This window comes from Pristiophorus japonicus, chromosome 20 (assembly GCF_044704955.1).
Source record: "Pristiophorus japonicus isolate sPriJap1 chromosome 20, sPriJap1.hap1, whole genome shotgun sequence".
NCBI lineage: Eukaryota > Metazoa > Chordata > Chondrichthyes > Pristiophoridae > Pristiophorus > Pristiophorus japonicus.
The window spans coordinates 24,450,340-24,474,742 of record NC_091996.1 but is presented as its reverse complement, the minus strand read 5'-3'; the positions used below and the strand labels follow the sequence as shown (position 1 = coordinate 24,474,742).

Below are 24,403 nucleotides of genomic sequence, written 5' to 3'. Positions count from 1 at the left end.
AAACTACCAGATTGTCGCAAAAACCCATGTGGTTCACTAATGTCCTTTAGGAACATCCTCTGTGTGACTCCAGACCCACAGCAATGCGGTTGACTCTTAACTGCCCCTCTGAAATGGCCGAGTGAGCCATTTAGTTTCAAGAAGGCGGCTCACCACCACCTTCACTAGGCCAATCAAGGATGGGAAATAAATGTTGCCAGCGACGCCCACATCCAATGAACAAATAAAAAAAAACACCAATTTTTTTAAAATCTGGCAAAAGTTAAATGTCAGTAATTGCTCCATGCACAAACTGAATATAACATGAGTATACAACTACCAATTGATTAATGTTGAAATAACAATTGCTGAATTTTGAATCTATAAAGGACAGATGTACAAGTTAAACTACCAGCGGCTATGTATTGATTTGAAGGATTTTTAGCAGACACCCTTGCCTCACTAATCGAAGCAATGTGCACTTGTTTAGTGATTTAAAAAAAAATGTTTTATTCGTTGCCAATCTTTCCAATTCTTTGTCTGATCAACTTGTCAGATCATAAACACCAAAGGTCACCTTGCGCACATCAAGGATCACTCTGCGCCAATGATTTTGCTCTTAGCCAAAAGGCCTAGAGCCAAAGCTGCACCGTTCCTGGAAGTACTGCAATACCAGGTTCGTGCCATGGAGGTGGACGGGTCAAGCCCCCCACCCACCTCCTATTTCCAAAAGGCATAGGAGAACCACCTTCCTGATCCAGGGAGAACCACTTTCTGGTCATGGTTACTCCCCTGTCAGGTCAAGTACGCATGATCTTAGCCAAAAGGCCGAGAAGTGATTTAAAAAAAAAAAAAAAATTTCGTAGCCAATCTTTCCAATTCTTTGTCAAATCACAAACGCCAGAGGTCACCTTGCACACATCAAGGATCACCCTGCGCTAATGCTCTTAGCCAAAAGGCCCAGAGCCCAAGCACCGTTCCTGGAAGTACTGCAATACCAGGTTCGTGCCATGGAGGTGGATGGGTCAATCCACCCCACCCACCTCCTATTTCCAAAAAGATAGGAGAACCACCTTCCTGATCCAGGGAGAACCACGTTGGGTTCATGGTTACTCCCCTGTCAGGTCAATTACGCATGATCTTAGCCAAAAGGCCGAGAAGCGATTTTTTAAAAAAAAAATATTCGTAGCCAATCTTTCCAATTCTTTGTCAAATCACAAACGCCAGAGGTCACCTTGCACACATCAAGGATCACTCTGCGCCAATGCTCCTAGCCAAAAGGCCGAGAGCCACTGCACCGTTCCTGGAAGTACTGCAATACCAGGTTCGTGCCATGGAGGTGGATGGGTCAGGCCCCCCACACACCTCCGTGGAGGTGGATGGGTCAATCCACTCCACCCACCTATTTCCAAAAAGCATACGAGAACCACCTTCCTGATCCAGGGAGAACCACCTTGGGGTCATGGTTACTCCCCTGTCAGGTCAGCTACGCATGATCTTAGCCAAAAGGCCGAGGTTTTGCATGCTCTAGGCGACGATACTCGAGCCGAGAAGCGATGCTAGTACACCTGGTAAACGCCAGAGAAACTCTGGCATCTTTGATTGTGTCTTACTTCCTGTCCACATGGACTCTGCCACCCCATTTGGAAATCCGGCCAGGAAACACCATGCTTCCACAATCTGATTTACTGCCGTTTCTGACAACTCGCCCTGTTTTTTTTTTTCCCCTCTGCGTTCTGCACTCAAGGTTTTACTTGGGAATTCTCAGTCGGGACATGAGAGAAAAACGCGAGGAAAAGTGTGAATAAATATCATCGCAAGTTAGTTCTCTTGTCCCAGCAAAATGCTGACTGGCTCTGACAGAGCCTCCTATTTCACGCTGAGGTAATATACTTTGTGGGGGGAAAAAAATGGTTTGGATTGAAGAAGTGTTTGAAAAAGAAAAGTCGCATTTGTGAACAATTGTATTAAATGAAATATAGTTACTTTTAGGGACACTTTAATAGGAAGTTGGTTTTGGAACTTTCTGTCCTGTTGTTTGTTTTGAACTTTCCGTCCTGTCACATTTTTTCAGCAGCGCTCCCGTGAAGCGCCTTGGGACATTTTACTACGTTAAAGGCTGTATATAAATGTAAGTTGTTATTGAGGGAGGGGTCTTTGAGCATCATTGTAGCTACAGGCAATATCATTCCACATTTTGTCTTGTGTACATGGTGACTATAATAAATATAAGATTTCAAGGATTAAATACAGTCTGTCTGGCAAATGAAAGAATATGGACAAGACTCTTGCGTGCAGTGGGATATTTTAGGGTGCACTTATGCTATAACTTTGCCATCGGTTTCCAGTTTGCATCGATGCTGCTGTAAGTCTCAAGGGCCTGACCGCACTTTGGAGAGATGGAATGAGAGACAGCTGAGCGGTTTGATACCCGATCGACTGTAAATTCAATTTTTATTGTCAAACCTGTTTTTTTTTAAAAAAAGTATTCAGGGATTCCTTTTAAACCGACAGGCAATGAATTAAAATGTTTAGACAGTGCAGGTGCTCGCTAAACATTTCCAATGTAACTGTTGGGAGAGGAGCTCGGTGGAACTGCTGTGAGATTAGATGGAACTGCTGTGAAATTAGTCGCCACAGTGTAAATGCAGCATTGCTAATGTATAGGCACCAATTCGTTCTGTGCTGCCGTTTCTGCTGATTTGATCTCTGAAGTTTCTCCTGTGCATAAACCCTTCCATATCTGACACGGCAGCCTGGCTTGTTGCACTCCCAGCCGTATGCCAATACCACTTAGATTAGCACACACAGGCTTATATTCACTGGAATTTAGAAGAATGAGAGGGGATCTCCTAGAAACATATAAAATTCTGACGGGATTGGACAGGTTAGATGCAAGAAGAATGTTCCCGATGTTGGGGAAGTCCAGAACCAGGGGTCACAGTCTTAAGGATAAGGGGTAAGCCATTTAGGACCGAGATGAGGAGCAACTTCTTCACGCAGAGAGTGGTGAACCTGTGGAATTCTCTACCACAGAAAGTTGTTGAGGCCAGTTTGTTAGATATATTCAAAAGGGAGTTAGATGTGGCCCTTACGGCTAAAGAGATCAAGGGGTATTGAGAGAAAGCAGGAATGGGATACTGAAGTGCATGATCAGCCATGATCATATTGAATAGCTGAATGGCCTACTCCTGCACCCATTTTCTATGTTTCTACAAGACTGGTGCTTTGTCTCCTGATGGATCAACTCGTTAAGCAATTGTGTCGCTGAGCAGGCGGTATCCGTTTGATCGCTGGTCACTGCTGAACTAAATCAGGTGGTAGGGCTGTTCAGATATAAAACAATAATTGTGTAGTTTAATAGTATCGATGCATTTAAGGGGAGGCTCAAGAAAGAAAGCCGACTGGAGCGTTGGGCAGGAACTTCGGCGTGGCCCAGGTGCGGCGAGAGGTCGTGGCGGAGGAGCGGCGAGAGATTGGGGCCTACGAGTGACGTGGTGGGGTCCCAGGAGAGGCTTGAGTTCGGGGCCCAGAAGAACCAAGGGCCCAGGGTCAGCATGGACCTGCCCACACTGCGATATGTGTGCGCACTAGGTCTGTGCAGCAGTGCTGGTCTCCAGTCGTCTTGGTTAACCCTTGCCACTGGACCAAGACCTGGCTCCGTGAAGCCCGTGTGGTGGCTGGTGTGCAACAGCCACCACACGTTTAAAAAAAATCCACGTACAGGCATCTTCCACCCTTCACGATGTAGTTTGGCACCTGGATTGCCAGGTCCACATTGATACGTCTGTGAACACATCCCTTTTTGGTGTGGAAGCAAGTCATCCTCGATATGAGGGACTGCCTAAGAAGAAGAAGAAGAAGAAGAAGAAGAATTATTAAACCAGACCAGAGGTTGGGACACGAGAAAGACAGACTTGCATTACAATTGGCTTTCTGCAGGCTGATCTGTCCTATATGTTCCGTGTAAATAACACTAGCAAATGTACTTTAAGTATGTTTATTGCAGCTTTTAAAGGTTATACCGGAACTGTCAAGACAACATTACAAAAGACAAAACTATTTCTGCCAATGGCATTTAGTTCTTTTAACTCTACAATGAAGGCTCAAGGTTGGAATCGCAAACTGTATTTTACAGACTGTTACAGTTAGTAAGACACAGAGAAGATGTACACAACAGAACGCAGTAGAAATGTTATAAAGTACTATAAGTAACTGCATAAATAACAAGGGTGTGCAACCCAACCCCCCCCCCCAGATGAAAGACCCCTAGGGGTTGTTTTGTGGCTATATTTATTTTACCTGTATAAGGTTCTACAATGTAAATGGACAGAAGATAGAAAACAAGGAATTAGTACACACACACACATACACGCACACGTAACAGACACACACCCATTGTTTGAGTTTTCAAGCTGCCCCCCCCCCCCAAGAAAATGAAAGTAAAGGCTGGAGATTACGTGGTGGGATATTCCGTTATGAACGCTTAATGTGTTTGAAATTCCACTCTTCCGTTATTTTAAAGGAATAGACCATTTCATTTAAAATAAACAGATGAACTTCAGTAGGTTTACAATGTAAATGTTAACTGCTCCACTCAAATGACGGAGGGCAGAATTTCACCCGTTTTGTACACTGACATCCCACGTGGCATTTCAGGGCCAAAGTGCTGTCCTCATCAAATTATAATTGTTTTCCTTTTTGAGCGCTGTGATGCGCTATTGTCTCGTAGCGCAGTGGGCAATGGATTGTCTTCAAAAAATGTCAGTGTTCTCCTTGCCTGCTCGATGTTGTGTAAAATGTCGTCTTTAGTGCTCCCAGCATGCCAGGATTACGTACTGGAAATCCTGGGACGCGATCCCATAAATATTGGTCTATTAATATTAACGGCTAGAAGATGGCATGCATTTGAATTCCCGGTATATGTTCCTGACACGCAAAGCTCTGTGGCGGGAATTCTAAAGATGCAAGTTTATCCTCTAATTCACTTCTCTCTCTAATAAAAAAAGTTCTTCCCATCCAAAATGCTGGAAATTTATGCCCGAGAGTGTCTATTAGAAGCAGAGATCAACTCATTATTAAGGAGAATTGGAGAGAAATTGGTTCAGGTGCACTTGACCATTTTGTGTTTTTTTTTATATATATAATATATCCCGTACAAACTGGAAGCATTTAGCGTACACTCTTGTTTTACAGTCTAGAGAGATGCTAATATCTGCGGAAATCCTCAGAGCCAACTCTAGAGTACATCAAGTACCCGTAGATACATCAGCACTCCTTTCCTGCGTCGGAATTACAGAACAAAATTAAATCCTGCAATGCACCAAAAAAAGTCATAGGCTTGCAATTCATTGTCAGAGGACTGCTTCTTTCAATGCATGCTTTCAGGTTGAATAATTTTAATATTATAAAAGGCACCTTACAACTCTTAAGCAACGTTTACACCTCTCATTCTTATTCTTCGCTTGCAAACAGCCCTTGAAGTCCTGCCTCGTGCGAGAGCAAGTACTGAGTTCTGGTGTTCATCGACCAGAAGCAAAATAATCTCCCAAACACAAGTGACTTTTAGTACAATACTGCTGTTTTTTTTTAAATGACTTTAAGCACAAATACTCCGAACTCAGCATTTTCACCAGCAATTGCTGTTACGCAAGAAAAAAAAAAGTTTGTATACATGACATTACAAGTTCTTATTTTGAAGGAAATAAATACATAGCAGTATTGTTCTTTTCATCTCGGTATATATGTTGATGTAAGGCTGATTTCATATACAGGGCGCTATTGTTCAGTTCAGTTCTGCTTTGTAGTGTCAAAGACACCTAGTTCTTTTCAATGGAAAGTGTTGGGGTTGGGCCTAATCATCATAACAATTGACTTCAGGGAGTAAGCGCCCCCTCTGAACTCGGCCCAGTACACGCCATCCTGGTACTTGCTGCGATAATGTCCACCTCGGTACCACACACCATTGAGATTTGAATGTGCACAGGCATTGTACCACCAGCCACCCTTCTGATAGTGTGCACAGTTACCTATAAGAAGAAAAACACAACGTTACAAATGTTTAAAGAGGTTTGCAAAGTCATCGTTCAAGTGTGGCGTTAAAACAAATCTTATTTTTGCTCCGTAAAGAAACACTGGCCCAGATTTTCCGGGGCACTGTATGTACGCGGCCGTAAGCGCCCCGCAAGTTCCGGGTTTACGCATGGGCTGCGCATGCGCGAAAACCCGGAACTTGCGATCTGTCAAAAATCTTCTTGACCAATCCTCCGCATCTCCGGGAAATGGACATCCGCTGTTGGAGAGTTGGGCCATTTGCCCAGCGAAGGCTCGTGAAACTCTTACGCCTGGTAAAAGCAGATGCAAGGCCTTTTCCCAGTTTAAGGGTAAAAATAAATATTAAAATACATTTTTTAAATCATTTTAACATTTAAACACCTGTAAAATAAGTTTGTCATTTTTGCCCCCTTAAAAAAAAATGTTTACATTTATTTTTCAAAAGATAACATTTTTGCTTTAAATGTTTAATTAAATTGTATGTTAATTTTAAACATGGTGATTATTTCAATTTCAAGGTTGTTGAAATGTATTTTTTGGGTGATTCCTCTTAAGCTTATGGGGATTCCGTACGTAAATGGAATCCCTGTAAGCGTAATAGGAATCCCCTTTCTGATTGGTTGGGCCGGTCCATGTGATCCCAGTGGCGCTTGCAAACTGCCTGCGCTCCTGGGATATGTGGACCTTTACACAGGTGTACGTGTAGAGGCCCAGGAACGAGTCTCCGTAGATCCAGGACCATTGGGTAGGTACGTAGATTTATTGCCATTCAGAGGCATCTGCCTATGGGAAGCCTCCGAACACAAATTCAGACCCAGTGTGTGTTGTTTTCATTAAATATCTGTGTTCTTTTTTTTTTAAGTCTTGCATGGAGCACGCACTTCCATCCACAAACCCGCCATGATTTCTAGTCATGCTTTTGTGCCAACATTTCTCATTGGCAACCGTTTGCCAGTCAATTTTGCAATGCCAACTGTCACACTGCAATTCCAGGCTCTGGCAATTCAGTGGCACTGTAGAGCAAGCTTCTGAAGTCTCTCAACTCCATTGTGATCTATATATCAATATTCATCCACTGGTTTTGGGCATTGCTGCAGGCTATTTAGTAGCGCTAACAAAATATTATCTGTATTCTGTATTTAGACTTGTGTTCTGCAAATCTTGTTATTTTGTTGCAGGGTGATAACAGTGGAAGGGGAGGGAAATGAAGTAGTGATTAGCTGACAACAAGCTTCGATTTATCAACTCCATGTGAGGCCATGCACTTTGGCAGAAAAAAATTAAAGAGCAAGTTATTATTGAAGTGGAGAAAGATTGCAAAGTGCCACAGTACAGCGGGACCTGGGGGTACTTGTGCATGAAACGCAAAAGGATAGTCTGCAGGTACAGCAAGTGATCAGGAAGGCCAATGGTATCTTGGCCTTTATTGCAAAGGGGATGGAGTATAAAAGCAGGGAAGTCTTACTACAGCTATACAGGGTATTGGTGAGGCCACACCTGGAATACTACGTGCAGTTCGGGTTTCCATATTTACAAAAGGATATACTTGCTTTGGAGGCAGTTCAGAGAAGGTTCACAAGGTTGATTCCGGAGATGAGGGGTTGACTTATGAGGAAAGGTTGAGTAGGTTGGGCCTCTACTCATTGGAATGCAGAAGAATGAGAGGTGATCTTATCGAAACGTATAAGATTATGAGGGGGCTTGACAAGGTGGATGCAGAGAGGAGACTAGAACTAGAGGGCATAATCTTCGAATAAGGGGCCGCCCATTTAAAACAGAGATGAGGAGAAATTTCTTCTGACGGTTGTAAATCTGTGGAATTCGCTGCCTCCGAGAACTGTGGAAGCTGGCACATTGAATAAATTTAAGACAGAAATAGACAGTTTCTTAAATGATAAGGGGATAAGGGGTTATGGGGAGCGGGTGGGGAATGGAGCTGAGTCCATGATCGGATCAGCCATGATCTTATTGAATGACGGAGCAGGCTCGAGGGGCCGTATGGCCTATTCCTGCTCCTATTTATTATGTTCATATAGATTGTAGGAACAAAAGAAGAGTGAGGGTCAGGACTTCCATAGTTATGAGGCCGCAGAAAGGAATTAGTAAGAGTAGGAAATGGTGCAATGCGCTCTCATTCCAACACCATGAGAATCCAGAAACAAAGAAGAAAATCTACATCGTGACATAAAAGATGGGGTGAATTAATACTAACATTTTTTGACGTACTTTAAACAAAGATTGAGCAGGTTGAGGCCTATACACATTGGAGTTTAGAAGAATGGGAATTGATCTTATTGAAACACATAAGATACTGAGGAGGCTCAACAAGGTAGATGCAGAGAGGATGTTTCCCCTCGTGGGGGAATCCAGAACTAGGGGACATAGTCTTAGAATAAGGGGTCACCTATTTAGAACTGAGATGAGGAGGGATTTCTTCTGTGGGTTGGAAATCTGTGGAATTCTCTGCCTCAGAGCTGTGGAGGCTGGGTCATTGAATATATTTAAGGCGGAGATATACAGATTTATGAGCGATAAGGGAGTGAAGGCTTATGGGGAGCGGGCAGTGAAGAGTTGAGGCCAGGATCAGGTCAACAATGATATTAAATGGCAGAGCAGGCTCGAAGGGCCAAATGGCCTACTCCTGCTCCTATTTCTTATGTTCTTATGATTGAAAGTGCCACAGTCGGTTTTGAGCGAGGCTTTGAGTGAACTTGCCATTACCTGTGTATGCATCACGGTCTCTGTCCAGTGTAGTAAACTGTTTTCCATTGTGCCAAGTAAAGGAATCGCCAGCGTTTCCATGGTAGCGCCCCACCCGAAGCTTGTAGTAGTCAGTCTCGGACTCCAGTCTGAAACTGGCATATTCAGCAAACACCTTGCGCCCTTGCCAGTCCTCCATGGTGATCAGCAGCTTGTAATTTCCTTGGCTTGTCAACCAGTAAATATTTTCCAAACCAAGCCAGTACTCCCCATCGATGTTGCCGAACCCTTGCTGTGAAAAAATATTGGAAAAACATGACGCTTAAATAACATGAATTCAGCTTACCACTCGGAGCTTGCATTTAATTTGTCGATGGGGAAAACCCAAAACAAAAATCAAAAACGCATTGTTAATTCCACTGCAAGGGGAGGCCATATGGCCAGTTATCAGACCCTGACTGCCCTTAAGGCATTACCGTTACACTTTCACGGGATATTTGTCATACGTTCATATTAAATATATTTTACAACTCTATGTAGTCTGTGAGGTTCTGACTGGGGTTTAATTTTGTCATTTTTATATTTGTTTATGTCTACTCTTTGTTCCTTGTATTGAGCAAGTGTGATTGATTATGGGTTACTGCACATTCAGTGAGTCATCTTGTATTTTATAAATATTTTAAAAAGGCTGAAACGGATAAAATTAATGTTGTACTTTCCAAACCTCTTAGTTACCTATAAATTGGGTTTAACAGGGGTAGTGGTAAGGGAACGTTGGATTTGTTAATCGGTTTGGAACGTGGGTGAGAAGGAACTGTACAGAAGTGTACAAGATAATAGCACAGATGAGGTAATAAGGTATCTATTGCCAGGATAGTAGAACAAGAGGCACAGGGTCAAACTACTGGAAAGAACATTTAGAGCAGTTACGAGCAAAAATTTCTTCACACTAAGAGTGATCAACACTTAAACAGGTCAATTGGATCGGGTAATGGAGACAATGGTCATTGGTTCATTGAAGTGGCCGTTAGATGGCATGGTGAATCATTGAATCTCAAAGCACAGAAAGAGACCATTTGGTCCATCGTGCCTCTGCCAGTCCCTGACAGGACTCCAAATTTCCCCATTTCAGACCTTAAGCTGGGACCTGAAGAAACAGAGTTCTGTCACTTTGTGATGGTAGAATTGTTGCTCAAATGGTGGCCAAACTCTTACTGCATTCTTGTGGCATTTCTCTGACCGCTGTATTAACACAAAGCCAATCCTTTTAATTTAAGGCCCCTACTGAAATAGAAAATTAAATAAATCAGAAGATTCGTTAGCATTGCATAGGATATACGGCACAGAAACAGGCCATTTGGCCCAACGAGTACTAATATTGCATTTCCCCACTAATATTGCTAACAGTAAATTCTCAGCAGTGGTCACTAAATGTGGGTTCCACTCCAGAATGGTGGCTTCAGCCTCCATTGATCACTCCTGTGCTGCCACAGTTAGCTTGCATCTAACCTCGTGCGGAGTGTATCTGTAGTTGTTTCTCTTTGCTCTTCTTTTAAACTCGCCTGCTGATTGCTGGACAGAAGCCACAGTATGGGCCCAAGTTTCCACATGATTTGCGCCTGATTTTTAGGAGCAACTGGTGGAGAACGGACTATCTTAGAAATCGCAATTCTCCACATTTTTTTTTCTGCAGTTCTAGTCAGTTGGAACAGTTCTACTTTGGAACAGAATTTTTTCTTCAAAAGGGGGCGTGTCCGGCCACTGATGCCTGATTTCAAAGTTTCCACAGTGAAAATGTACTCCAAACTAAGTTAGAATGGAGCAAGTGAAGATTTTTGTAGAACTGAAAAAACCTGTTCTACACATTAAAAAAATCAGGCGCAGGTTACAAATTAGGTGTCCAGAACGGGGAGGGGGGGGAAGGGAACTCATTAAATTCTACAATAAATCCTTATTTATACTTCTACAAATATTATACAAATAAATCCAACCTGAATAAACATTTATAAGCAAAGAAAAGATTAAATAAACCATCTTCCTACCTGTGTGAAAGTGCTTCAGCCAGGGAGAATGCTGCAGGAAGCCTGAGGTGCCCGTTCTTCCCGTGGGGGGGGGGGGGGGGTGGGGAAGAGGCGCCCGTTCTTCCCGCGGGGGGGGGGGGGTAGGAGGCGCCCGTTCTTTCCCGCGGGGGGGGGGGGGGGGAGGAGGCGCCCGTTCTTCCCGCGGGGGGGGGGGGGGGGGGGGGGGGGGAGGAGGAGGAAGGAGACAGTGAGAAGGCTGCAAGTGCTGATGGCAATGTGCTTTTATTAAAAAAAAATTTTCAAAAATTAAAGAGCTACAAAGAACTACAAAAATGGCCGAGTGCCAATGTTTTTTTCACACTGAGCATGCGCGAACGCTCCAACGCGCACGCGCAGCATTGCCGGCAGGAAAAAAACTAATTTAAATAGTACCCGCCCCCTCCCACTTACAAAATCGGCGCGAGTGTAGGCTCCGCCCCCCTGGGCGCCGCGCCAGGCAGACAAGGAGCTGCAGAACGCTCCAGAATCGCGAGGTTTTTTTTAGGCGCGAAAAACGGGCACCCAGCTCGGAGGGGTGCCCGTTTTTTATCGTGTGGAAACTTGGGCCGTATGTATGGGAAAAAAAAACAAGAAACTCCTGAATGCAGGAGCAAGCCAGCTCCAGGAAGATGTGACCCTTTGATTGAGATGGTGACCGTTTTGAGTTCCCCTGCTAGCTCCAAAGCCCACAGTCAGAAACCGAGGCATCAGGTTGACTTTCGAATCCCACTAACACTGGCCTCCATTTCCGCACTAAACATGATGCAAAAGCTATTCGAATGCTAAAAAAGGAGGTAGAACCATAGAGCACAGAAAGCCATTCAGCCCATCCTGTCTGCACCAGCTCTTTGAAAGAGCTATCCAATTAATCCCACTCCCCTGCTTTTTAATTGCAAATTATTCTTTTTCAATGATGAATCCAATTCCCTTTTGAAAGTGACTATTGAATTGTGCCTCTTGTTCTACTATCCTGGTAATCGATGGTAAGAGTCACCTTATCTGTGCTTATCTTGTACACTTCTGCACACGTTCCAAACCGATTTAACAAATCCAACGTTCTCTTACCACGCTACTCCTGTTAAACCCAATTTATATATGACTAAGAGGTTTGGCAAGTACCACATTACTGACCTAGCTTGCCCTTAACTGCCCAAGTTACTGCGATATTTGTGTGCACTAGATCCGTGCAGCAGAGCTGGTCTGCAAATCGTGAAAATTCCCAAAACATTCCCTTGGCTGTGTGTTGAATTAACGCATTCTAATATCACTCAAACAATTTTGGACATTGCCATTGGGCTGGTATGGTAGACCAGTGCTGCGATTGATAAAATACCCGTTAATCAGTACACTCGCCTATTAACTCGTATTTAGGGGGAAAACTTTTTTTTTGCTTTCGGAAAAATAAGAAAAACTCCAGTGGGTCAAACAAGGTGCAAAATGTAATGTTATCAACACCCAGTGTTCTGAGTTATATAGCAGGCTCTTCAGCAATTTCCATTCCATATTGCATCGTATTTACAGCACAGAAACAAGCCATTCAGCCCCACAGGTCCATGCTGGTGTTTAGAAACATTCAGGCCCTTCGAGCCTGCACCACCATTCAATATGATCATGGCTGATCACGTAACTTCAGTACCCCACTCCTGCCTTCTCTCCATACCCCTGATCCCTTTAGCCGTAAGGGCCACATCTTAACTCCCTTTTGAATATATCTAACGAACTGACTCAACAACTTTCTGTGGTAGAGAATTCCACAGGTTCACAATTCTCTGGGTGAAAAAGTTTCTCCTCATCTCGGTCCTAAATGGCTTACCCCTTATCCTTAGACTATGTCCTCTGGTTCTGGACTTCCCCAACATCTAACCTGTCCAATCCCGTCATAATTGTATATACTTCTATGAGATCCCCTCTCATTCTTCCAAATTCCAGAGAATGTAAGCCTAGTCAATCCAGTCCTGCCATCCTGGGAATCAGTCTGGTGAACCTTCGCTGCACTCCCTCAATAGCAAGAATGTCCTTCCTCAGATTAGGAGACCAAAACTGCACACAATACTCGAGGTGTGGTCTCACCAAGGCCCTGTACAACTGCAGTAATACCTCCCTGCTCCTATACTCAAATCCTCTCGCTATGAAGGCCAACATGCCATTTGCTTTCTTAACTGCCTGCTGTACCTGTATGCCAACCTTCAATGATGTACCATGACACCCAGGTCTCGTTGCACCTCCCCTTTTACTAATCTGTCACAATTCAGATAATAATCTTCCTTCCTGTTTTTACCACCAAAGTGGATAACCTCACATTTATCTACATTATACCGCAATTGCCATGCATTTGCCCACTCACCTAACCTGTCCAAGTTACCCTGCAGCTTCTTAGCATCCTCCTCACAGCCCACACTGCCACCCAGCTTATTGTCATCTGCAAACTTGGAGATATTACATTCAATTCCTTCGTCTAAATCATTTATGCTCCACATTAGCCTCCTCCCCATCCTACTTTATCTCATCCCCATCCACACATCTTTCTATTCCTTTCTCCCTCATGTACCGATCTAGCTTCCCCTTAACTGCCCAAGTTACTGCAATATGTGTGTGCACTAGGTCCATGCAGCAGAGCTGGTCTCCAGTCGTTTTGGTTAATCCTTGTCACTGGACCAAGACCGAGCTCTGTCAAGCCCGTGTGGTGGCTGGTGTGCAACGGTCACCACACGTTTAAAAAATCCACGCACAGGCATCTTCCACCCTTCAGGATGTAGTTCAGAACCTGGAATATCAGGTCCTTCATTGAAACACCTGTGAACTTTTTGACGTGGAAGCAAGTTATCCTCGATTCGAGGGACTGCCTATGATGATGAGGAACTGCCCAAGACTCCTTTTTGATTTAAAAAAAAAACACACCCAACTTACTGTGGGCATAATGCTACTGCACTAACCTTATAGGTCTCCCAGTTGCGGAAGAAGTTGACTGACCCATCCTGTCGTCTTTGGATGACTGTCCAACCACCGGGGTCGTGTGTTTGATCACACCAGACCTGCATGAGGCGATTTGTGTTTTCCGGTTTCAGCAAGTAGATACCAGTGGCTACATTGCCACCCTCTGCTGCTTCTAAACAATCTTTCCACGGCCCTGGAGAACAGCAATTGAAAAAATGCAGTGCAATTTAACATTTTTTTAGGAAGATCGATCAATGTTCACGTAGAGAGATATTCCAATAGATCTCCTGTAGTTTATTCACCGCGGGTCCCATGATACCTGAATACAGGCGTGTTACACCATGTGACGCATGATGTATTACTCTGCTGCTCCGAGGCAGCACTGCGATATGTGTGCGCACTAGGTCCGTGCAGCAGAGCTAGTCTCCAGTCGTCCTGGTTAACCCTTGCCACTGGATACATACCTAGCTCTGTCAAGCCCGTGCGGTGGCTGATGTGCAACGGTCACCACACGTTAAAAAAATCCACGCACAGGCATCTTCCACGCCCTCAATTGGAGTTCAGGACTGGAACATCAGGTCCTTCATTATACTGGTCCCGCTGTGGTTTGGATTGTGGGATACTGGTGCCTGTGAGCTGCCCCCCCCCCCATTTACACACAATGTGGTTCCTTTCTCTTGGCAGCAGACTCAGTGACCCAGGTTTTTTTTTTATGACTCCGCAAGTCAAGGGAGCAAGATTTAGCAGCATAAATGGTCAGTGCACACATGCCCTGCTCTCCTACAATCCAAACTAAAACCGCGCCAGTATGAAGTGTCAGTTGTGGCTCAGTGGGTAGCACACTCGCCTCGGAGTCAGAAGGTTGTGGGTTCAAGTCCCACTCCAGGGATTTGAGCACAAAAATCTCAGCTGACATTCCCAGTGCAGTGCTGAGGGAGCTCTGCACTGTCGGAGGTGCTTTTTTTCGGATGAAACGTTAAACCGAGGCCCCGTCTGCCCCCTCAGATGGACGTCATAGATCCCATGGCGCTATTTGGAAGAAGAGCAGGGGAGTTATCCCCAGTGTCCTGGCCAATATTTATCCCTCAATCAACAAAACAAAAACAGATTATCTGGCCATTATCACATTGCTGTTTGTGGGAGCTTGCTGTGCGCAAGTTGGCTGCCGCGTTTCCCACATTACAACAGTGACTGCACTCCAAAAGTACTTCATTGGCTGTAAAGTGCTTTGAGATGTCTGGTGGTCGTGAAAGGCGCTATATAAATGCAAGCCTTTCTTTCCTTTCTTCCTTCCTTCCTTCCTCCTTTCATTTCCTTTCTTTCTCTTTCCCTTTCTTCCTTTTCTTAATTTTCTTTCTTTTCCTTTCTTTCCCTTTCTTTTCTTCAATTTTCTTTCTTCAATGCATTTACTGTCACTCACTCCAGCCCACATTCTTGCTGCACTGGTGAAGATGTCTTTGTGTGACAGCACAGTAGTAAGACTATTGCCCGATAATCTCATAACTACTGAACAGATCAGAGTGCTTTGGGCTCCGTTTATGTTGAATTCCTTGAGTTACGCTGCAACCTGATCTTCACTGCGGCCGTTCACTGTTGCAGCCACGCTCCTGCGGCTTCAGTTCAGACATTAATGTAGCGCAAGTGGACTTGGACGGAACAAGGGTTACTGCGTTGTTCTTCCATTCTTGTGAACCTGGGTTCCGGTCCAGCCCAGTCCAATGGGATGAAGATCTTCTTCTCCCTCTCGCTGCTGGCTGTCAACATCTGACATGGAATGAGTTTGAGCTGAATCAGTTCTTAGTGAGCACAAATTGGCAGTGACGAGCTGGCCTCCGTCAAAGGGTGGATGGTGTGGCTGGATGTGCAACATGGTCAGGTTTTCATTGGCCCCCCCCGCGGGGTTTGGGAAACTGTTGCCAGGTTCTGGTAGACGGTTTTAAACCAGCGGTGGCTTTTTCAAAAACAACATTGTGCGCTGAAAGTTTCTCCCCGCAACTTTTCTTTTGAGAAAACATTCTATTGCCAGTTAAAACGAGCACATTTCAACAGCCTCATAAATCCAGCAGGGCCAACAGAAACTGGCCAGGCAGCAAGTCTCGATGTGGGAAATGGAAAGTGCATACTGGTACCGTAGACTGGTCTTCTGAGGTCGAAGCACAGAAAAAGGCGCTTCACTCTACATCTGGCCGTCTGTTTTCCTGGCAGTGCTTCATGCCGGCTTGCTGAAAGATTCTAGTCATCAGATGTACTAACAATTTTAACTCGCCCTTGCAGCGTCCCCCTTCCCTCGTGTGTCACCGGGTGCAGGCCCCTTTACTTTCCTGGGTGCCTCTGTCTGCGCTGGTGCCCGGGAGGGGTGTAGTTCATGACGATGGGTCCTCGGGAGAGATGCCGTCCTCCGAGGTGTCTTCAGGAGGTTTTTCAGGGAACGTGCGCTGCTGATGAGGGAAGGGACAAGAGTTTGGATGGCAACGAGAGGTTGACCATTCATTCGTACATGAAAGGTTTCATCATGCTGGTTGAGGTCTTCACGTTGGCTGATGGTGCAAATGCTGGTGATACATGAGGGGTATAATTGCTAGCTAGTCACCGTGCTCAGCAGAGCTGCGAACCTCGTCATCTCCAACAGTCAATGCGCTGGAAGCACCACTTATTTTTTTAAATTCATTCATGGGATGTGGGCGTCGCTGGCAAGCCCCACATTTATTGCCCATCCCTAATTGCCCTGGAGAAGAGATGGCGGTGAGCCGCAGCTTTGACCCGTTGCAGTCCGTGTGGCGAAGGAACTCCCACAGTGCTGTTAGGGAGGGAGTTCTAGGATCTAGACCCAGCGACGATGTGTGTGACTTGGAGGGGAATGTGGAGGTAGAGGTATTCTCAGGCGCCTGCTGCTCTTGTCCTTCTAGCTGGTAGAGGACACGGGGTTTGGGAGGTGCTGCCGAAGAAATCTTGGCGAGTTGCTGCAGTGCGTCTTGCTGTATTTGGGTTAAGGGCAGGATATTGAGTGGCTTTGCCCAGTCTTCCTTCTCTCTCTCTCTCTCCTCCTGCAGAAGGGAGGAGAAGGTTCTGAGTGTCTACTGAGAAGGTAAATGTGGGGCTTGAGCATGTAGAGTGGAGATGCTCTGGGGTGAAAACGGGTCGCTGCCCACAGAGATGTCATCATTGCCGACGCAGTGGCCCGGGGTACTCCCGGCAGGAGCGGGGCGTTACCGGTTTGTGCCTCCGCTAACGCCCATGGAATTTCGTGGGACGCAGTCGCAGCCCTGAGCCCCGAGCGAGAAATTGTTTGCTCCCCGGGGGCACTAACGCGAGACGCTAACGACATGAATTTCTCCGCCCCCCCCCCCCCCCCCCACCCCTTCAGTATTTCTAACTTTAGGAGCACAGATTGATGTACCCTCCTTCAAGACCAGTTTAAGCAGATTTACACTTGTTAAAGAACAGAAAGTATGAGGACTATTCTTGATGCAGTCGACTGCCTGGTTTCTCGTTGTGTTAACACAGGGAGTATCAGTTCGCCCAATAGACCAGTCTGCTGCATAATGATGCTAAGTTTGGAAGGTACAGCCGACAGGCCTGGTTTTCCTTGGGAGAACTCCGAACAGTGCGAGTGAAGTTTGTTTTGGCTCCTGTTCCGGTTTGGGAGATGGTGCAGCTTGACAACAAGCCAAGAACAGCCCTGACCAAGCAACAGCTAAGAATTGGTTCTTCGGATTATGGTCGTGGGGTCAAAGCTTTAATCGATGGACAGATTGTTTTTGGTAACTCACTGCCCAGTGCATCATTGTCAAAAAAAATTTTATTTATTGAGTGCCAAATTGGCATTGTATAATCCTATTGAGTCTGGTAAAAGGTCATTCCAGATTTAAATACCTTTTAAAATTGTTCTCTCTGTATTGCAAATGTCATTTTTTACATCAACAATGGGTATCTATATAAATCAATCATGGGATTACTTACTAAGTAGACCTAAAGCAATAATAAACTCGAGATGCACATACAATAGATTGGGTCTGATATTAATTGTTTTTGAGCTAGCCTCAACTACATCATGTACCCAAACATTTCTTCAAAGAAAACACCCTATTTGTGCCTTGATCTCTTGGTGATAGTTCAGGGGACTGTACTAAATTATTGCTTTTTCACCGTGCAACCAAATAGTATTTTATTTTTCCTCACTGATGCAGTGTACAAATGGGCACGGTGCAACTTCTGCCTCTCTGTGCTGCGCAGTGTGGCAACTGCACTTAAATGTAACAGCGTCATTCTCGCCTCACCCACCAAGTAACATTATCTTTCTTTTTATTGTTGTATAGTTCACTGATCCCACATCCCCAGTGGGGAACATAAGAAATAGGAGCAGGAGTCGGCCATTTGGCCTCTCGAGCCTGCTCCGCCATTCAGTAAGATCGTGGCTGATCGGATCTTGGCTTCAACTCCACTTCTCCGCCCGCTCCCCATAACCCTCGACTCCCCTATAGTTCAAGAATCTGTCTATCTCCACCATAAATATATTCAGTGTCCCAGCTTCCACAGCTCTCCGAGGCAGAGAATTCCAAAGATTCACGACCCTCTGAGAGAAGAAATTTCTCCTCATCTCGGTTCTAAATGGGCGACACTTTATTCTGAGACTATGCCCCCTAGTTCTAGTTTCCCCTTTGAGTGGAAATATCCTCTCTGCATCTCCCTCGTCGAGCCCCTCACTATCTTGTATGTTTCAGTAAGAGATCACCCCTCATTCTTCTAAACTCCAATGAGTCTCGGCCCGACCTGCTCAACCTTTCTTCATAAGTCAACCCCTTCATCTGAGAAATCAACCTAGTGATTCTTTCCTGAACTGCCCCATTAGGGGAGCTAAGCTCAAAAGGAGCCCGAGTCAGGGAATCAGTGCTACTGTGTTGTGGCCTTATCGCCAGCCCTTAGACTTTTCAATGGCAGCTTGGGATTGTGAATCTCCTTAAAGATAAAATTGATCACTATTATCAACAGCTGTCAATAACATTGACAACAGGGGTTGACTTATGAGGAAAGGTTGAGCAGGTTGGGCCTATACTCATTGGAGTTTAGAAGAATGAGAGGTGATCTTATTGAAATGTATAAGATTCTGAGGGGGCTTGACAGGGTAGATGCAGAGAGGATGTTTCCCCTCGTGGGGGAATCTAGAACTAGGCATAGTTTCAAAATAAGGGGTCGCTCATTTAAAACTCAGATGAGGAGGAATTTCTTCTGAGGGTTGTAAATCTGTGGAATTCTCGGCCCCAGTGAGCTGTGGAGGCTGGGTTATTGAATATATTCAAGACTGAGATGGACAGATTTTTGAGCTACAGAGAGTCGAGGGTTATGGGGAGCAGGCAGGAAATGGAGTTGAGGCCAAGATCAAATCAGCCATGATCTTATTGAATGGCGGAGCAGACTCGAAGGGCCAAATGGCCTTCTCCTGCTCTTATTTCTTATGTTCTTATGTTATGTCGTTCTGCTGTGATGGTACTGCAGGCTTTGATAATGATGGCACACAATAATACACAATCCCTGTGTGATTGAGAAACATTATTGAACTCCTCAGATAATTCATGGTGGCCACTGGTACTGCTGGTAACATGATTAAACTTTCTTTGGTATCCGTGTAAGTCCACATTTACAAGTGGTGCAGCACTGGGGGAATAAATTGTCAGAAAGATTTACCATGTAGAGAATAATGAATGACGGAGTAGATTTCGGGCATTGGACCTATTTCTGCCATGGCCGTTTTTGGCCAGTGTTATGCATGTCCCACCCAAAGCAAATATTGCACTCTGTATGTGTTTCCATTTTATCATCTCGCTATTTGTCATTTCATGTACTGAGTAGCATTATCCTCTCCTACAGTTTGCATGGGGGCAAACTGGGAAAATGAACACGGGCTGCGTAACATTACAGGCTGAAAACAAACGTCCGATGGTAGTGTTGGCAAGCTACAGGAAAATAGTCTGCACCTCATGGCATTAGACCACGCAATTTACTGGGATGTCATAGTTCTCTGGGATAACCAAGGGCTTCCGTGTACTTTGATAAATGTCAAAAACATTTGGTTTTAAAAGGGACTTTTCCCACCACAAAATTATGGTCTGTACTGAAGTCTTGGAAATCACTCCGTGCATTCAATAATTGTAGTCAGAGAAGAGTGAACCTGCCAGCCATGGTTCAGGCACCCCCTTCAAACTCATGCCATTTGACTGAAATTCTGAGCCACATCTGATGTATCCCAAGTGGTCTTTGAAAATCCCAACCAAGTACGTAACCTAAACCTGAATACTCTTTGCACCTCATTAAACAAAATTACTCCTTAAAATGTTTATTATTAATCCAGCATTCCGGCCTCGTGGTCCTTTATCGGTTCACAGTCCGCCCACCTTTGACAGCGTGTCCTGACCACATCCCACCAAAGAGCCACCTTGTCCCTTGGCCTAGAGACTGTAACAGCAATGGCTTTGAAATCCCGGCCTCCCCAGGTCTGTACCGACCCGGGAAGGCATCGCAAAATCCGGTTTTCGGCACGCAATGCGCATGCCCCCGAATTCTGATCTGCCAAGTTTCTGGCTTGACACATCCTCCGCATCTCGGGGAGAAGGATTTCCCATGACAAAGATTGGTCTATTTGCCCAGTGAATGTCCTTAAAACTCTTGCGCCTTGTAAAAGCAGGTGCATAGCCTACTTTTACCAGCATAAGAGTTTTAAAACATAAAAAAGCATATAAAAATAAAATTTTAAAAACCATGTTTTAATATTAAAAACCCTGCCACGAATAAGTTTATTTTAAACCATAATTCAAACTTTTTTTAAAAAATTGGCAAATATATATTTTTTTCAAAAACATTTCTATCAACTTTAATTTCTGTAATGTTTTTATGTGAGGTGTTTTTTTTAAATGTTTTATGTAGTGTTTGGGGGTGTTTCTCATTCATAGTAATAGGAGTTTCGGACTTACGAAACTCCTATTACTATGAACGAAAAAATACTTTACCGTGATTGGGTGTCCAGGCCCACGTGACACCTAGGTCCATCCCGACGTGCACGCGCTCCATTACGCAGGGAGAGGAGGGCTCAGGACTGGGATCTCTGGTGGGTGCAGCAGGTAAAGGTAGGTGCGTGTCTTTTTAGCCATTTTCTGGCGAGCGCCCGCGGGAAACAGAGGACCGGGATTTCAAGGCCAATACGTTGACACAAGGAGGGGCTGAAATTAAATTTCATTCTGAAAATCTGTCAAACTCTTTTAACTGCCTCAGCAGAAATCTTTCCAGATGAGAATCTTGCATGGAAGTTGATCTTAAAATTCAACTCTAACTGATAATTTAATAGTCATGTAAAGACAGGGTATTACAGTTAATTAGTGCATTTGCCAAATGGCTTGCACTGAATAAACACTCACTACTTGTAGTTTTTTTGCCCTTTTCTGTCAAGTGTAAAATGAGCTTTTATTTTGCACACTGTTTCTTTTGTAAACCTAAGTCACCTCTGTGGAAGAATGTTGGCGAAATATTTGAGGATTCTTAGCAAAAGACTGTTTTCATAATTTTTTTTCCTGCAAATATCATGCGACTGGAAGAGACGGACAGCATAATTAGGAAACCCTGAGACACATGCAATCTGATTAGACTGTCAATCAGTTACTGGATATGGTGGACTCTGAAACATTATGATTTACATTCCAGAAACCTGCAGCATCTTAAATCTTTAAACCAGTTCCTGTTTACTTTCAAGGTGCTTTATATCCTACACTATTGGAGATGGTTCCAACAATGTGCCACACTAGGGGCATTGCACTGCACAGGGTTGATAGTTTGAATTTTGGCCACTGAGGCAAGAGGTCATGGGTTTAAGCCCTATTCCAGAGGCCCGAATGCATAGACCCGAAAATTGCGGTCGGAGGCTTCCTGCGGTCTGCCCGAAAAAATACCTGGTGGTCTCGGAGCAGGTGGTCTCGGAGCAACGTAGATTTTGAGGCCTAGTTGTGCAGTCCAGCTTGGGGGCTCATGTCTTCCAGGAGCATATATGTATCCTGGGATCACATGGGGCTGGACCACCAATCACAATGTAGTATTCTCATTCATAGTAATGGGAGCTCAGAGCTCCAAGCTCTCATTACTATCAATGCAAATACCTCGAAACTGAAATAAACCACCAAATTTAAAAAACACGTTACTTTAGAAAAAAATTTAATAGAAATTGCATTAAATTAACTTTGAGAAAAAATAAATTTTTTGAATTAAAAAAATTGTTTTAATAGTGTTAAAAATAAACTTACCTTCATGGGCAGGGTTTTTAATATAAAAATAAGTAATAACATTGAATTTTGCTATGTTTTAAAACTCTTACGCTGGTAAAAATAGGCTATATGCCTGTTTTTACCAGGTGTAAGAGTTTGAAGGACATTCGCTGGGCAAGAGCTGGGCAATGGCCAAAGTCTCTGCCTGCAAACGTCCTTCTCCCGGGGATGCGTGGGCTCTGTCAAAAGACATTTTGATAGATCGCAAAAGCCGGATCTCGGCTCATGCGCATCGCGTGCCGAGAACGGGCATTTGCGAGACCTCTTTGGGTGCGTGCGCACATCGTACACACTCGTGAGGCCGCAATTATCGAGGCCATAATCTTGGATGACAGTTGAGTGCAGAACTAAAAGAAGTGCTGCATTTTTCAGATAAGACATTAAACAAAGTCTGCTCTCTCAGATGCCAGGGGACTATTGGAAGATGATCAGGGGAGTTATCCAGGCCAACATTTATACCCTCAACCAAAAACAACTTACTCTGATCAGTTATCTCGCTGCTGTTTGTGGGACTTCAAAAGTGCATCCTAACTGAATATTGGCCCTGAAATTCCGGTCGAGCTCTTCCCGCGGGCAAACGAAAGAAAAAGAGAAAAAATATGCGCACTTACCTATTGCTGCTGCGCCCGTTGGAACTTCCGAGGCGTCCCGTGACTGCGCGTCGCAGCGCGTGTACGTGGGGGCGTGCGCAGGCCGGGAGCTGGAGGCAGCAACCAATCGGGTGTAGTATAGATTCTCATTCATAGTAATAGGAGTTCCGTAAGTCCGAAGCTCCTATTACTATGAATGAGAACCCTCTCCCCACCCCCTCCCCAACGCCAACACCCAAAACACAATAAAAAAATAGAAAATAAACTACATATTTAACATTCATTTAAATTAACGTTGTTATTAAAAATATATATATTTTCCCGACTTTTAAAATTAAGCCTGAAAATAAACTTACCGTAGTAATAAACTTTTCAGCGCATGCACATTGCCTGCTAAAAACCGGCTTTTCCGATGCCTTCCCGAGTCCGTAGAAACTTCTTACTGACCTGGGACATTGGAATTCCAGCACCATGCTTTTTGAAACTTGAAAATATAGCTCTTATATGAACGCTGTTTATTCATGGGCTAACTGTTAGTCAGAGGGTATTTGTGAGAGGAATGTATATCCTTTTCACCAGATGAAACCTTTCTATCTCTCTGTCGACAACATGTCGGCATCAATCACTCTCGTGTCAGTCACTGCATAGGTGCAATGCTGTTCAGTGCTCCCACAACCACGGGTCTACCCCAGTTCAGAAGAATATACTGTCTACTCGAATAGAACATTTCTGTTACATACAGTGGCCATCACCACCTTTGATGCTGTCTAGTGATATTGAACAAGTTTAGGTGGTTTGTGCATTATATTACCTGCAAACATGGCTTGTGCTCAATCCAAAACCTTCAGTCAGAAAAAAAAGAAAGACTTGCATATATATATATAGCCCGTTTCACGACCACTGAATGGATCAAAGTGCTTCTCAGCCAATGAATTACTTTTTGAGTGTAGTCACTGTTGTAATGTAGGAAACGCGGCAGCCAATTTGCGCACAGCAAGCTCCCACAAATAGCAATGTGATAATGACCAGATAATCTGTTTTTTTGTTACGTTGATTGAGGGATAAATATTGGCCAGGACACGAGGGATAACGCCCCTGCTCTTCTTTGAAATAGTGCCATGGGAACATTTACGCCCACCTGAGAGGGCAGACGGGGCCTCGGTTTAACGTCTCATCCGAAAGACGGCACCTTCGACAGTGCAGCACTCCCTCAGCACTGCACTGGAGTATCAGCCTAGATTTTTGTGCTCAAGTCCCTGGAGTGGGACTTGAACCCACAACCTTCTGACTCAGATGCAAGTGTGCTACCCACTGAGCCACAGCTGACACTGACAAGGGGCCTTAGGGTAGATTTTTGATTTAACTGCCCGGGCTATAATTAACATCAGCAATTTCATATTGAGCAGTACGTCTGCTGGGACCTGAACTTGCCGATCTTTCCATTTCATTGCAGGATCGGTAAGCCAGGGATGCACTCGCTCAATAATGCGTTATTGGTTTCCTTCTGATATCGAAAAACCTGTGATACAATTAAATGTTTTTACACAAGTGGGTAATTGCCACAAAAGGGCCCACTTCCGACGGCGAACCTCCCCTGATGGTGTCTGAGGTTAGAATACGACTACCTGCTTAATAGCTGTTTTCCAATTGACAGAAATTGGTTGCATTCTTCTGAAATTATCGGGGACATGGTTAGAAAAAAAGGCCCTGAAATATTTATATTGGATCCTCTAAACTAGCCATTCTATTGTGTGTTTTGGCAGCGTTCTATGTTTCAACAGCC

The 24,403-nt window shown here is 44.5% G+C and overlaps 2 protein-coding genes and 2 pseudogenes across 7 annotated transcripts in view; 1 reads left to right on the top strand and 3 right to left on the bottom strand.

Moving 5' to 3' along the window:
- The window catches only part of LOC139232442 (ras-specific guanine nucleotide-releasing factor RalGPS1-like), a 1,066,646-nt gene that overhangs the window by 505,700 nt on the left and 536,543 nt on the right, over positions 1 to 24,403 (top strand). The gene's annotated exons all lie outside the window — the stretch shown is intronic.
- LOC139233282 (U2 spliceosomal RNA) lies at positions 619 to 819 on the bottom strand (annotated as a pseudogene).
- Positions 944 to 1,144, bottom strand: LOC139233291 (U2 spliceosomal RNA; annotated as a pseudogene).
- Positions 5,359 to 24,403, bottom strand: part of angptl2b (angiopoietin-like 2b) — a 63,870-nt gene continuing 44,825 nt past the window's right edge. For both annotated transcript variants that reach the window (XM_070862619.1, XM_070862620.1), the window contains exons 3-5: positions 13,727 to 13,920; positions 8,755 to 9,025; positions 5,359 to 6,008 (exon numbers count right to left, since the gene is read on the bottom strand). In XM_070862619.1, coding sequence (XP_070718720.1) covers positions 5,809 to 6,008; positions 8,755 to 9,025; positions 13,727 to 13,920 — 665 coding nt within the window. In that variant the 3' untranslated portion in view covers positions 5,359 to 5,808. The remainder of the gene's footprint in view (positions 6,009 to 8,754; positions 9,026 to 13,726; positions 13,921 to 24,403) is intronic.